The sequence below is a fragment of the Nematocida minor genome, assembly GCF_024244105.1.
Source record: "Nematocida minor strain JUm1510 chromosome Unknown 7764, whole genome shotgun sequence".
NCBI classification, from domain to species: domain Eukaryota; kingdom Fungi; phylum Microsporidia; genus Nematocida; species Nematocida minor.
In genome coordinates, this window is record NW_026250390.1 from 65,846 (window position 1) to 78,038 (window position 12,193).

The 12,193-nt window shown below is 42.4% G+C and overlaps 8 protein-coding genes across 8 annotated transcripts; 3 read left to right on the forward strand and 5 right to left on the reverse strand.

Moving 5' to 3' along the window:
- Positions 1 to 408: 408 nt before the first annotated feature.
- On the reverse strand, positions 409 to 1,860 carry NEMIN01_1384 (general transcriptional corepressor CYC8; the record flags this gene model as incomplete). Its single annotated transcript, XM_051477326.1, has 1 exon — positions 409 to 1,860. The coding sequence occupies one exon, from the start codon at positions 1,858 to 1,860 to the stop codon at positions 409 to 411; it is 1,452 nt and encodes a 483-aa protein (XP_051333286.1).
- A 380-nt stretch (positions 1,861 to 2,240) lies between these two features.
- Positions 2,241 to 2,654, reverse strand: NEMIN01_1385 (uncharacterized protein; the record flags this gene model as incomplete). The annotated part of the gene is made up of 1 exon (XM_051477327.1): positions 2,241 to 2,654. The coding sequence occupies one exon, from the start codon at positions 2,652 to 2,654 to the stop codon at positions 2,241 to 2,243; it is 414 nt and encodes a 137-aa protein (XP_051333287.1).
- Positions 2,655 to 2,987: 333 nt separating this feature from the next.
- Positions 2,988 to 3,806, forward strand: NEMIN01_1386 (tRNA (guanine9-N1)-methyltransferase; the record flags this gene model as incomplete). Its single annotated transcript, XM_051477328.1, has 1 exon — positions 2,988 to 3,806. The coding sequence occupies one exon, from the start codon at positions 2,988 to 2,990 to the stop codon at positions 3,804 to 3,806; it is 819 nt and encodes a 272-aa protein (XP_051333288.1).
- Positions 3,807 to 3,910: 104 nt separating this feature from the next.
- NEMIN01_1387 (large subunit ribosomal protein L31e) lies at positions 3,911 to 4,258 on the reverse strand (the record flags this gene model as incomplete). Its single annotated transcript, XM_051477329.1, has 1 exon — positions 3,911 to 4,258. The coding sequence occupies one exon, from the start codon at positions 4,256 to 4,258 to the stop codon at positions 3,911 to 3,913; it is 348 nt and encodes a 115-aa protein (XP_051333289.1).
- A 727-nt stretch (positions 4,259 to 4,985) lies between these two features.
- NEMIN01_1388 (tubulin alpha) lies at positions 4,986 to 6,305 on the reverse strand (the record flags this gene model as incomplete). Its single annotated transcript, XM_051477330.1, has 1 exon — positions 4,986 to 6,305. One exon carries the CDS (start codon positions 6,303 to 6,305, stop codon positions 4,986 to 4,988), a length of 1,320 nt encoding a protein of 439 aa, XP_051333290.1.
- Positions 6,306 to 7,162: 857 nt separating this feature from the next.
- On the forward strand, positions 7,163 to 8,197 carry NEMIN01_1389 (uncharacterized protein; the record flags this gene model as incomplete). The annotated part of the gene is made up of 1 exon (XM_051477331.1): positions 7,163 to 8,197. One exon carries the CDS (start codon positions 7,163 to 7,165, stop codon positions 8,195 to 8,197), a length of 1,035 nt encoding a protein of 344 aa, XP_051333291.1.
- A 450-nt stretch (positions 8,198 to 8,647) lies between these two features.
- NEMIN01_1390 (uncharacterized protein) lies at positions 8,648 to 9,763 on the reverse strand (the record flags this gene model as incomplete). The annotated part of the gene is made up of 1 exon (XM_051477332.1): positions 8,648 to 9,763. One exon carries the CDS (start codon positions 9,761 to 9,763, stop codon positions 8,648 to 8,650), a length of 1,116 nt encoding a protein of 371 aa, XP_051333292.1.
- Positions 9,764 to 10,365: 602 nt separating this feature from the next.
- NEMIN01_1391 (cysteine desulfurase) lies at positions 10,366 to 11,649 on the forward strand (the record flags this gene model as incomplete). Its single annotated transcript, XM_051477333.1, has 1 exon — positions 10,366 to 11,649. One exon carries the CDS (start codon positions 10,366 to 10,368, stop codon positions 11,647 to 11,649), a length of 1,284 nt encoding a protein of 427 aa, XP_051333293.1.
- Positions 11,650 to 12,193: the final 544 nt, after the last annotated feature.

Here is a 12,193-nt window from a genome sequence, read left to right on the forward strand (position 1 = left end):
TGGTCTAGCAAACAAATGTTTTCTGAGCTAATTAATTTCTTAAATTCAATAAAAATAATTCACTGCATGGTTTTCTGCTAATGCACAATACTTGCAGAGGGCCACGGGAGACAGATATAAAGTGTAGGAATATTTTAATTTTCTCTATTTGATTTATTCAGAACGAAAATTCAGCTAATTAAGAAACGAGTGTTCAGTTTAGGACAGGTGCTTGGAAAAGACTCGCCAAACACAGTGAATCTCTTGCGATTATGTTCTAGCAGCGCGTGCTGTCCTCCATAGAAACAAAATACGATCTAGTGCCATTCCAGCAGCTCTAACAAATAAAAACCAGTACGTCAATCATTTTATTTTGCATTGTGAGCACAATCTCTAATAAAAGCATCGCTAATATAATTATTTGCATGATTATTCTTTTTCGTCTGTTTCTTGGGTGTAGTCTGACTCCGAGTGGAGAACGTCAGCGAGATTCTCAATTTCCTCTTTTTCAGCAGCTGAAAAAATAAATCCAGTTGGCCTGTATCCTAAAAGAGCGTGCGCCAGAAAATACGGCGTTTTCCCTGGATTGGGGAGAACGTCACGAAGGGGCAGCTCGGGCGCACAATATTTCTCCTCTGAGATATTTCCAGAGTTCCTCTCTTCCAGCTCTTCTATTCTCTCCAGCACCAGCCTGTCTTCCGGGAATATGGATATTGCTTCTTCGTATATTTCCAGAGCACTTCCCAAAGCGCTTTCAAACTGCTCGTACACCACGCCTAGATTGTACACTGCTTCTATGTATCCTGGGTTGTGTTTTCTTGCTTCCTTGAAAGACCGCATTGCATCTTCAAACTGCGAAAGATTGAAGTAGAGCACTCCCAGACTGTTCCAGTATATGTGGTTTTGGCTGTCCTGCTTTAGCGCATAGTGGTAGCACCGGTACGCGTCTTCGTAGTTCTCCAGCTTTTGTTCTGTTCGAGCCAAGAGATACCAGGAAAAAGCAGAAAGAGCTTCAGGGCGGTGCGACTTCAGAACATCCCTGGCGCTCAGCCAGTTGCGCTCCTTGTAGTACAGCCACGCAAGAAGCATCGATGCTTTCTCGTGCCGAGGATTCAGCTGTGTTACGCCCTTGAGGATGTCAATGGCCTCTGACTCTCTGGAGTGCAGCTCGTTGGCGTGTGCTATCTGCACCAGAACGTCGTCCTTTGTGGGGTTGTGGCTTTTTGATGAAATGTTGTGAAGAAGATACTCAAAGCAGTCCATGGCAGCGGTTAGTGCGCCCTTTTTCTTGTACGTTACTCCAAGCCTAAAATAAACCTCTGGTATGTACTCAGATGTGTGGTCTATTTTAATGGAAGCCGCGTACGCTTCTTCTGCGATTTGCAAATTATTTATTCTTTCGTAGAACACGCCAACGCCGTACCACAAAAATCCTTTCCTCTCTTTGATTTGGGAGGCGTTTTTAGATACCATTTTGTACCACGCCAAACTCTCCAAAAAACGGTCGAGCATGAGATAGCAGTATGCGATGTTAATGGCTATTTGTATATCTTCTCCATGCGACAGTTTGTACAAACGGAGAAACACGTCCAGCGCTTTCATGAACTCTCTTCTTCTTATGTAGATGGGCCCCAGCATTGCGAGCGCGTCTCTTGAGAGAGGGTTGTTGGCCAGCGCTTTTTCGTATGCAAAACAAATATTCTTTTCCATGTTGCACTCTCTGAATAAATTCGCCATAGCAATCCAAGAGGCTTCGTTGTCCAAGAGAAGCCGTGTGTAGAGATCCATGGATGTTTTTCTGGGCATCTGTGGGACACTTTCCATTCCCGGCAGATCTTTCCAGCTTTCTTGTGCAGGATTAATCTTAGTATCGTTGTCCATCCGTAGATATAAAACTTTTTACTAAAAAATTATATGATCATATTGCAACAAGGGGTTCCTTTCAAAAATTAATTTTCTATTTTTTTAGTCTAATAAAATAATAAAATGCATGGAGCGGTCTAGTCTTGTCTAGTTTGAGCATAATGTTTGGTTTTTAATTTGCGCGAAAATGGATTTAAAAAATACAGTATGGAAGAACGCTCTGGAAAGAAAAGAAAAATAAATAATTTTACGAAATTTGTCTTTTTATTCTTCTGCTCTCTGGGCGAATTTATAAATTTTTACAAAATATTGTTAAATTAAAATATCAAAATTTTTCTGGAGTAAAGGAGCAGCAGCACGCATTTCGTCTTTGTTTCACTATACCCTTCTGCACCTGCTTAAAGGCTCGAAAGGCTTGTGTTTTTTATGTACTCAATCACGCCTTCTGGGCTGGGGTTTAGGATGTCCAGACACGCATCGATCTCCTCTTGGTCCAGCCTGTAGGGCCCTGTCTGCAGTATGCTCTTGAGCGCGCTTACGCTCATTTTCCCCGTCTTTTTGCTGTCAAAAACTTCGAAGGCTTTTGCCACGTCCTCTTTGGATATGGAAGAAAAGGCGTCATTAGATAGAATTTCCTGTATTTCTGAAAAAGTGAAGAGATCCTTTCCCAGGGGAAGAGCGTTGTCTACGTCTTCGCTGAGCACGATATATCCGAGTGCCTGGAGCATGGGCAGAACGTTCTCCCGTCTGATGGAGTTTGGCACAGTGTGGTCTGCGAATACATCAAATACGTCTTGTAGAGTGTTTTCCATTTTCCCGACAAATAAAAATAAAATAAATGTATAGAGCAGCCGGAGACATAGGAGAAAGAGACTTGAATCTTGCGCTGCATCTTCTGACGGTGTGCCCAGAGGCATCTGCGCGGATAGTCAGAACGCTGAAGAAACTGCACAACAAAAAGATTGTCAAACTCACCTTTGAGATAAAGAGAGTCATTTGCCCGTGCAACACTCTGCTGATCCCAGGCGTTACATGCACCAGCAGAATGGAGAAAGAGAAGGATGGAATGTATCTGCACAAGAAGTGCCGAGTGTGCGGGGAGCAGAGTAAAATGAGAGTGGAATCGAAAAGAAAAGATTTTGCAAATGGAAGAGCAAGTGGTAGAGAAAGCGGCAAGACTGAGCAAGAAAGAAAAAAAAGAGCAGAAGTACCAAAGGCTGAAGGAGAAGTATAAACAGAAAAAAACCAAAAGAACAAGAAGGAAAAGAGCGCCAGAGGACCAGGAAATATCGAACTACAGAGTGTGCATTGAAGTGCTGGGCGGGCGCGATCTGATGTCAGAGAAAGAGATGAGAAGTCTGTGCGAGCAGATCAGATATGTCTATGCTGCGAACAGAGTAGCGCAGAAGCCTGTGCAGCTGATGGTAAGCAACGCATCACTGCTCGAGGGATACGCAAGAAATGATGTAGCCAACTGGACAAATATTGAATTTAAAAATGAGTCTGTTGCAGAGATGAAAACAGAGGACATAGTCATTTTGTCTGCAGACTCGCCAAATACAATCAGCGAAATGAAAGAAGGTACAGTATACGTAATAGGAGGGCTGGTGGACAGGAATAGACACAAGGGATATCTTGAGAATCTATTCAAAGACAAGTTTACAACGGCAAAGCTGCCCATAACGCAGAAGCTAAGCTGCTCCAAGGTGCTGAGCACTCTTCATGTATTTAGTATACTGCAGACATACACTGAGACAAAGGACTGGGACCTGTCGCTGAAGATGCACCTCCCAGAAAGAAAGCAAGTCTCCTCTGAGGGCCAGGAAAACAGCAAAAGTGCTGAAAAAAAAGAAGAAGAGTGCGAGGGTGTTTCAATAGAGCACGGTAACTCTGAGGAGAACATTAAGATAAAAGATGGAAAATCTGCAGACTCTGAAGAGAAACCGCAGTGCACAAGAGGCTGATAAAGAGAGCAGATAGAGCACTGGATAGAGAAAGTATTTACGCTAACTCATAGAGCAGACTTTAAAACCTTTGCTAGAGGAAGATAGGGATAAGAATAAATCATTTATTGATCGGTTTGTGTAATAAAGCTTTCAGATTGCAGGCCCTTGAAGGTTGGCACAAAAACGTGCTTGACAAAAAGCTCGGTCTTTGCGTTGTCTTTGAATGCGGGTCTTTTTCCTACTTCTATTCTAATTCTAGTTGGAAGCTGCTTTTTTCCTCTGGACCAAATGGCTTTGTTTAAATCCATGTCTATTTTTACGTCCATCTGTGTCTTGAACTGTTTCTGGATGTGTCTTTTCAAATTTCTGACAGCGCAGTCAGCCCATCTCTTTTGGGAGCATCCCTTTACAAGTTTCCACAGATTCACTGTAAGAACTATTACTTTGTTCTCTGATACTATATTTGCCATCTGCAGGGAGGAAGAAATAAAAAAATATTTGAAAGAGAAAAAAGAAAAGAAAAGCCATTCGAGCAAAAACCAGTAAAAAAGGGAAAAAAAGAGAAATAGAGGAGCAGAAGCAGCACACTATCACTGAAAGTGCATCCAGCATTATCTTCCGATATATTCTATTCCTTTCCATTCAATTTGTTTCTCTTTTTCTTCCTGTTTATCAGTAATTTCCAAAAACAGCTGTTATTCCTCCACAGAATAGATAATGTTAGAAAGAAGACAAGAGATAATCATTCAGTGAGTGTCTTTGCTTCTCTTCAGTCTATTAATGCATACTCTAAAAACTGCAAAATAAATACAAGAACTGAAATACTTCTAATAGTGTTAGAACATTAGCATAGTAGCATAGCTGCAATTTACTTTTCTGCACTAGCTGTACTGTAAATGCTGCGCTAAAGATTAATGCATCTACTATTTAACCAGAATAATATTGCATCTTGCCCTATAAGGTCAATTTACCATAACAAATTAACTTGGATATCGATCTGCCATCATTTGCGCAGTGAGGAGCGTAAGTGTCTACGACAGAGCAATCAACTACAATCATAAACAGAGCAGAAAGAGAGTAATTCAAGAATAAAGCGCAGAGAACAGATTTACGGGCTACTTAAACCAATTACAGCGCAACAGAACAAAACACAGGATGCACAAGCAATAAACCACAAACAATTCGATAGATGTTTTATTATCCAAGTATCATTTCGCCAGAGAGATCGTAGTAGTCTGCCTCCAGAGTGGCAAGATCTTCCCTTGCCTCGCTGAACTCTCCTTCCTCCATGCCCTCGCCTACGTACCAGTGCACAAATGCTCTCTTTCCGTACATAAGATCGAACTTGGTGTTGAGTCTCTTCCATGCCTCCACGATAGCTGTTGTGTTGCTGAGCGCACAGACAGCTCTCTTCAGCGGGGGCAGTGCTCCGCCTGGGAGGGATGTGGGAGGCTCATTGTTTATTCCTATCTTGAATCCTGTGGGGCACCACTCAACGAATCTTCCTCCCTTCTTGCTCTTCACAATGCTTGTGGCAATGTTAACATCTTTTGTGTTGATGTCTCCTCTGAACAGAAGACAGCACGCAATGTACTTCCCTTGCCTCGTATCGCACTTCACCAGCTGGTTCTGGGGCTCAAAGCACGCTGTTGTGATCTCAGTGACGCTGAGCTGCTCGTGAGCTGCGTTGACGGCTGAGACCATGGGAGAGTATGCAATCAGCGGGAAGTGTATCCTTGGGTACGGCACAAGATTGGTCTGGAACTCAGCCAGGTCTACGTTCAGAGAGCCTGGGAACCGAAGCGATGCTGTGATGGAGCTGGCCACCTGCGCAATGATTCTGTTCAGATCGACGTACCCTGGCCTGTTGATTCCAAGGCCCTTGCACATATCGTATATAGCTTCATTGTCCACTAAAAAGGTGCAGTCTGCGTGCTCGAGGGTCATGTGCGTGGTGAGCACGGAGTTGTACGGCTCCACCACAGAGTTAGACACCTGGGGGGCAGGGTAGATGGCAAACTCAAGCTTGCTCTTTTTCTCGTATATCTGCGAGAGTCTCTCCATAATAAGAGTGCCAAGCCCAGAGCCCGTGCCTCCTCCAAAGGAGTGGAAGATAAAGAACCCCTGCGGAGAGTCGCAGATGTCCACGAGTCTTCGCACTTGCTCAATTGTCTGCTCTATCATCCCTTTTCCTATGGTGTAGTGTCCTCTTGCGTAGTTGTTAGCTGCGTCTTCCTTTCCGGAAATAAGCTGCGAGGGGTGGAAGAGATCCTTGTACTCGCTGGTTTTTATTGAGTCAATGACCCCTGGCTCCAGATCGACCATGAGTGCTCTGGGGACCATATTTCCCGTGCTTGTTTCTGAAAAAAATGAAGACGCAGACTCAATGGACTTGTTTGAGTTAGGGTCTACCTGTCCATTTGGCAGTATTCCGTGCTCCAGGCAGTAGAGCTCCCAGTTTGCGTTTCCTATTTGTATTCCTCCCTGTCCGACGTGGATTGATAGTATTTCTCTCATATTCCTAGGGCAGGGGTTAAAAATTATTAATATTAAATGCAAACCCAAGGCTACAAAAAGAAGAAATATTAATTAGAAAAGTAGCCTAAATGCTTACTGCAGTAGGAAAAGAAGAGAGTTGTGTGCCTAGGGGAGATATGGATGGCTTACAGCACTGAACTGCCGTGTAGCTTACATAGCTGTGCTAGTGGTTGTAGTGCTGTGTTTTTGTGCAGATTCTGAGTTCTCTCACCTATTATTGCTTTTTCATTTCACTGTGTGCCAATGTTTTCATTGTAAAGAATTTTTTAGTTCAAACTTCTGTGCGCTGATTGTACTATTTGGCACTGTCTGTAGGCTATAGCATCTAGTGTGCTTATTCTCTATAGGGATCTGTTGTTGTAAGACTGTTTTATTCTTTATTATACTCTTTACATGCTGTAAATAGACAGTACTATCATTGTCTAGTGCAGTAATATTCGCCCTAGTTGAGATTATTGCAGTGTCTATTGTGTTTATGTTCCACACTATTCTTAGTACTTTTTAATATTCTTATAACGCGAGAATACAACTTGCACACTTCATCTGAGAATAGCGCAAGAATAACTCAAGAGTATATATGACAGCTGAGAATAACCCGAGAATATCCACTGTCCAGCTTGAGTATATCTGAAGAGTGTCATTGCATCAGGGAGTGCCTGTGAAAAGGTACAAAAATAAGAAATACAGCATAGAATGATCGACTGCCCGTGCAAATTGCAATTTAGAGAGAGATCAGTCGAAAGACTGGAAAGTAAACAGAGAAAATCGAGGATTCGAATGCAGCTGCACTCCATCACCCAATTCTCAAGCATAAATTCAGTGCATCGGCGAGCGCAATGGGAGGTCTGTACGAGAAGAAGGTGTACTTCAATAAGTCCGTTGTGAAGTACTTCTTTTTTACGAGTTTTCTGAACATACTCTACACCATTATCAGTGTGCTTAGTTTGCGGTACAACTACACCTCAATTCCTGCGAACGGGAATGACGCTGAGTTCAGGTTCATTATATTCGACACGATGTCGCAGGTTATCTACAAGTCTTTCATTGATTTCCAGATTATCATCTACTTTGTCCTAAAAGGCACTTTGTCTTTTTTCTACGTGTACATTGCCATTCTCGTGGCCCGGATAATAAGATACAGTTTTGTAGAAAAAATCACAATTCCAAACATGGACATGGTTCTGTACGTGTTCTACATCCTTTCCAACATCCTGCGCATCATAATCAGCTTCCAGTGGGTCCTCAGATCTCGAGCGTATTTCTACGAGAGATACACGCAGGTGTGCGACAGCATGATATCTGCCTCCATAAACTACTACACCATATACTACATGCTCGAGGGGTGCTCTCTTCTTATCATCAACCACTGCATATTCACAGTGTTTATGTGGATATACTCCAACCAGTACTCCTCTTTCACGCAAATTGCAAATTTGTTCTGGACCGGCGTGACTGCGTGCATTGGCTGGTACTGTCTGTGGATAGATAAGCAGTACATCCAGCAGAAATGGTTTGTGTGGATCTTCTATCTTTTGAATGTGATTCGAGTTGCCGTTATATACCTCCGAACGGGAGAGATCAGGCTCCACTTGAACATATACTACAGAGACGCAACAGACTCTGAAAAGCTGTACAAGATAATCACAGCGACTGAGTACACGCCAGAAACGGTAAGAAACTTGGCCCTGAATATTCTGGACAACTTAGAGTACTTCATCATTGGGATAATATACAATGTGAGTTTTTTGTGGTACTGCGTTTTTCTGTACCGCTTGAACGGAAAAAACCCAAGATTAGACAATAAGGGGAGAAGCCCTATAGAAAGAGTTGAGCTATCAAGCAGCGAAGGACTGCAGGTTGCCCAAGTGTAGAACAGAATATAATCATATTTGATGCTTATGGGCTGCAGATAAAGATGTGACTATTGGCTACACGCTAAAACTTTTCTAGAGAGTAGATTCTATGTGTATTTAGTCTGTAATTATACAACTTGAGAGATGTAAGAAATGCCATTTTGCTGCAATGATAAACTATCTTCTAGCCTCTTGTGTAGTCCTATAACTGTGCTTATTGTATGTTTTTTCATTTCATCTTGTGCTCACTCTCGGGCTGTAAAGCCATCTAAACCGTACAGAACAGTTTTTAGTACTTCCTTGTATGGAAAGATGGCCCAGGAATAACTGGTACGAAGAGAGAAACGTAATAAACAGCTACAATGTTCAAACTCTGATGCAATGAAGGTGTAATAAATGTTGGATATAAGTAATTTTAGTGCTGGAATGAAAGACTGTTTTCATTAGTTCATAGATAGTTTATTGATGCTATTTTATCCACTCGGACCTTTTTCTGTCAAATGCGGTCTCTCCACTCTCTGCGTACTCTGCCTTTGTTATCATCAGAGTGCTTGTGGCGCCCAGAGAGCCGAGAATAGACCCTCCAAAGAATGTGCCAAACTCTCTTTTGTCATTGTTCACCTTTATTCGGGTGTTTGGATACATTTTCATGAGATCTGCCTGGAGTCTTTCGGTTATTCCCGGAATCAGCGACCCTCCGCCCGATATCATCACGTTCCCGAGCAGCATGTCGTAGTACTCCAGGTCTACAGAGTCCATTGCGCTTTTTATCATCTCCAGGAGCCCCATTGGCTCGATTGGGCCGGGCATCTGCTTCATGGGGTCCAGTCTCTCGAGGGTGCAGTCTGTTCCCTCGAAAAGTTTTTCAGGTACTAGGTTCCTCTCAGAGAATATTCTCGTGCAAAACCCTGTAGAAAACTCATAATACTTTGGCTGGCAGTGCCCAATAAAGGAAATAGACTCTTTGAAGCATTTTGCCACCTCCATCTCAAATGGCAGTTTGCTCTCCTCCGAAAGAGTGGAGTAAAACGCTTTTTCTTTGAATCTTGGCAGCTGCTCAAATGACACGCGCGTTCTTTCTTCAATTGCTGTTGGGGGAACCAGAAGATCTGTCCCCAGCTGCGCTGATTTTTGTTTCAGCAGATCTCTTGCGAACTGCGTAAGGCTTTCTCCTCCGCACGAGCTTTTTATTCCTCCGCTGATGCAGTATCCATCGACAACGGGGATGACCTGCGTGCTTCGGCCGCACAGTCGAACCATCAGCCCAGCACTTTTTCCATAGCTAAAACAATCCGCTACTGCTCCATTGATGAACAAAACTCCCGAGCACAGAGACGACTCCATTATGTGTGAAAACATCTTCTTGCGCGCCTCCTTTGATACAAACGGGTCTTCTATGTTGATTAGAGAAATGGATGATAGATCGTCTGTGAGCTCTTCCAGCGTGTTCGTTAGAGCATTTTCGTCCGATCTGTTCCCTCTTTTCTCAAAAATTGAAGGAAGCTCTCCGCCTGCATACCCTGCCTTGCATGTTTCATATCCTATGTCCGCTATATGCACTGTGTTGTCTCCGACTGTATACATATTTTTATTCTGCCAAAGTTTTATTTAAGCAATGAATTATTTTCTATTGCAATTCTGTGGCGAAGATTTATGCGCAGTTTTTAAACGGTCTGTTCTACTATTCGCTCAAACAGCACTGACTGTCTTTGAATAGGCGTATCTTTTCTTATTTTCAGCTCTTTTTCATCTGTGCCCAGAGAATCACACATGCAATAACTTTTGATTTTTGCATATCTTGATGCTTTATGGAAAAATTACTCGTTTTACCATCCATCTTCCATCTGTCTTTGTTCTCTTTAGAGATCTACTCTGTTTGTACTTTCATTCTGTCTCTGTCTCTCAATGGAATCTGCGAATATCCATCTATGCTGTAAATGGTAAAATAAGAGGGAAAAGTGTTGCTAATTTCTCTTAGGCTGTACATCGCATATACTGCCATGCTTATTAGCTGTGCATGGTATTAAGCCTCTTTACTGGAGAAAATAAGATTATTGTGCTGTAATTATATATATAGTGAAGTATAAAATAATTGCAATTATTGAATGATTGGGCCCATAAAGAGTTTTATTTTCTTTTATTTCTCGGGTTATATGAAAAATAGAAGTGTAACCATAAAATTTTTCATGTCTTTAATACACTCCATTGCGAAAGCGCCAAAAAAGATAACAGAATGGCTGGGGATGGGAGCAAAAGCCCCCATATACATGGATCTGCAGGCCACAACGCCAACAGACCCTAGGGTGCTGAGTGCAATGCTTCCGTACTTCAACGAAAAGTTTGGGAACCCGCACAGCCGCACACACGAGTTTGGATGGAACGCAGAAAAAGCCGTTGAAACTTCACGAGGAAAGATTGCGTCTCTGATCAACGCAGACGCTAAAGAGATAGTTTTTACGAGCGGAGCAACAGAAAGCAACAATATCGCCATAAAAGGAGTCGCAAGGTTTTTGAAACAGAACATGGAGGGAAAGCCCCACATTGTGACAAGCCAGATAGAGCACAAGAGCGTAATAGACACGTGCCGTGATCTGGAGGAAGAAGGGTTCGATGTAACGTATCTGCCTGTGAATAAAAACGGAACAATCAGCGTAGAAGAGCTGAGAAAAGCCATAAGACCTGAAACTGTGCTTGCAAGCATCATAGCAGTGAACAACGAAATAGGAAGCATAGCTCCTCTGAAGGAGATAGGAAAAGTTTGCAAAGAAAATAACGTATTTTTCCACACAGATGCCGCACAGGCTGTTGGCAAGATCCCCATAGATGTTAGAGATATGAACATTTCCCTAATGAGCATATCAGGCCACAAGATATACGGCCCCATGGGAATTGGCGCTTTGTATGTAACTAAAGAGAGGCCTAGGCCAAGGATCCAGCCACTCTTCAGCGGGGGAGGGCAGGAAAGAGGAATGCGAAGCGGCACACTCCCAACGCCTCTGATTGTTGGGCTCGGAAAGGCCTGTGAAATAGCACAGAATCAAATGGAAAAAGACACTAAAAAAATAGAGAAATTGTCAAAACAGCTGCTAGATGGACTTTCCAAAGAGATCCCAGATATAAAGAGAAATGGAGGACAGAATGTCTACCCGGGATGTGTGAATATATCCTTCCCGTACGTTGAGGGCGAGTCTCTGATCATGGCTCTTCCAAACATCGCAGTCAGCAGCGGGAGTGCATGCACCTCAGCCTCTCTTGAGCCATCCTATGTCCTCAAGGCTCTGGGTGTTGAGGAAGATTTAGCACACTCTTCTCTCAGATTCGGGATAGGAAGATTTACAACAAAGAAAGACATAAAGGCAGTGGTGAAGCAGGTTGTCAGCAAGGTAAAGAAGCTAAGAGAGCTATCGCCGCTATTTGAGATGGCACAGGAAGGAATAGATTTAAGTACGATAAACTGGAATGCACACTGAGAAAATAAAGAGCAGTACTTATAGAATAATTTTTTAACATTTTCTCCATTTCAAAATAGAATAACCCGAGAATAACAGGGTAATATAGTTCTTTGATAGAGCCTGATAGAAGAGAAACATGCAAAAACCTGGTGATATCGTAATTAAAAATAAAGCACTTTTGTTTTTATTGCTCGACTGCTCCAATGCCAGAACATTGCTGGCTATTTTAAATTTAATTTTAAACTTAAACACTTAGAGAGATTCTCAGATAATCTACCATTTGTTTCTTTTGGCTATTCAAACACTTACATGGAAGAATAAAGTTATTGGAGCAGCAACTGAGAGTTCGATGGAAAGCTATCAGCTTTTCTTTTGGCAGCTTTTAGACTCAGTAATGTACGAATTTCACTTTTATTTCCATTAGTAGAGCTTATTGTAATTTTATGTTTTAAAAAGTTGTAGTAAAATAAAACTCTGTAGTTTATTTCCTTCAAGAATAATAGTCCTAAGACTTAGAATCAATTTACCCAGTTTGGTCTTGTCTCAGGCGATGCACTTTTTG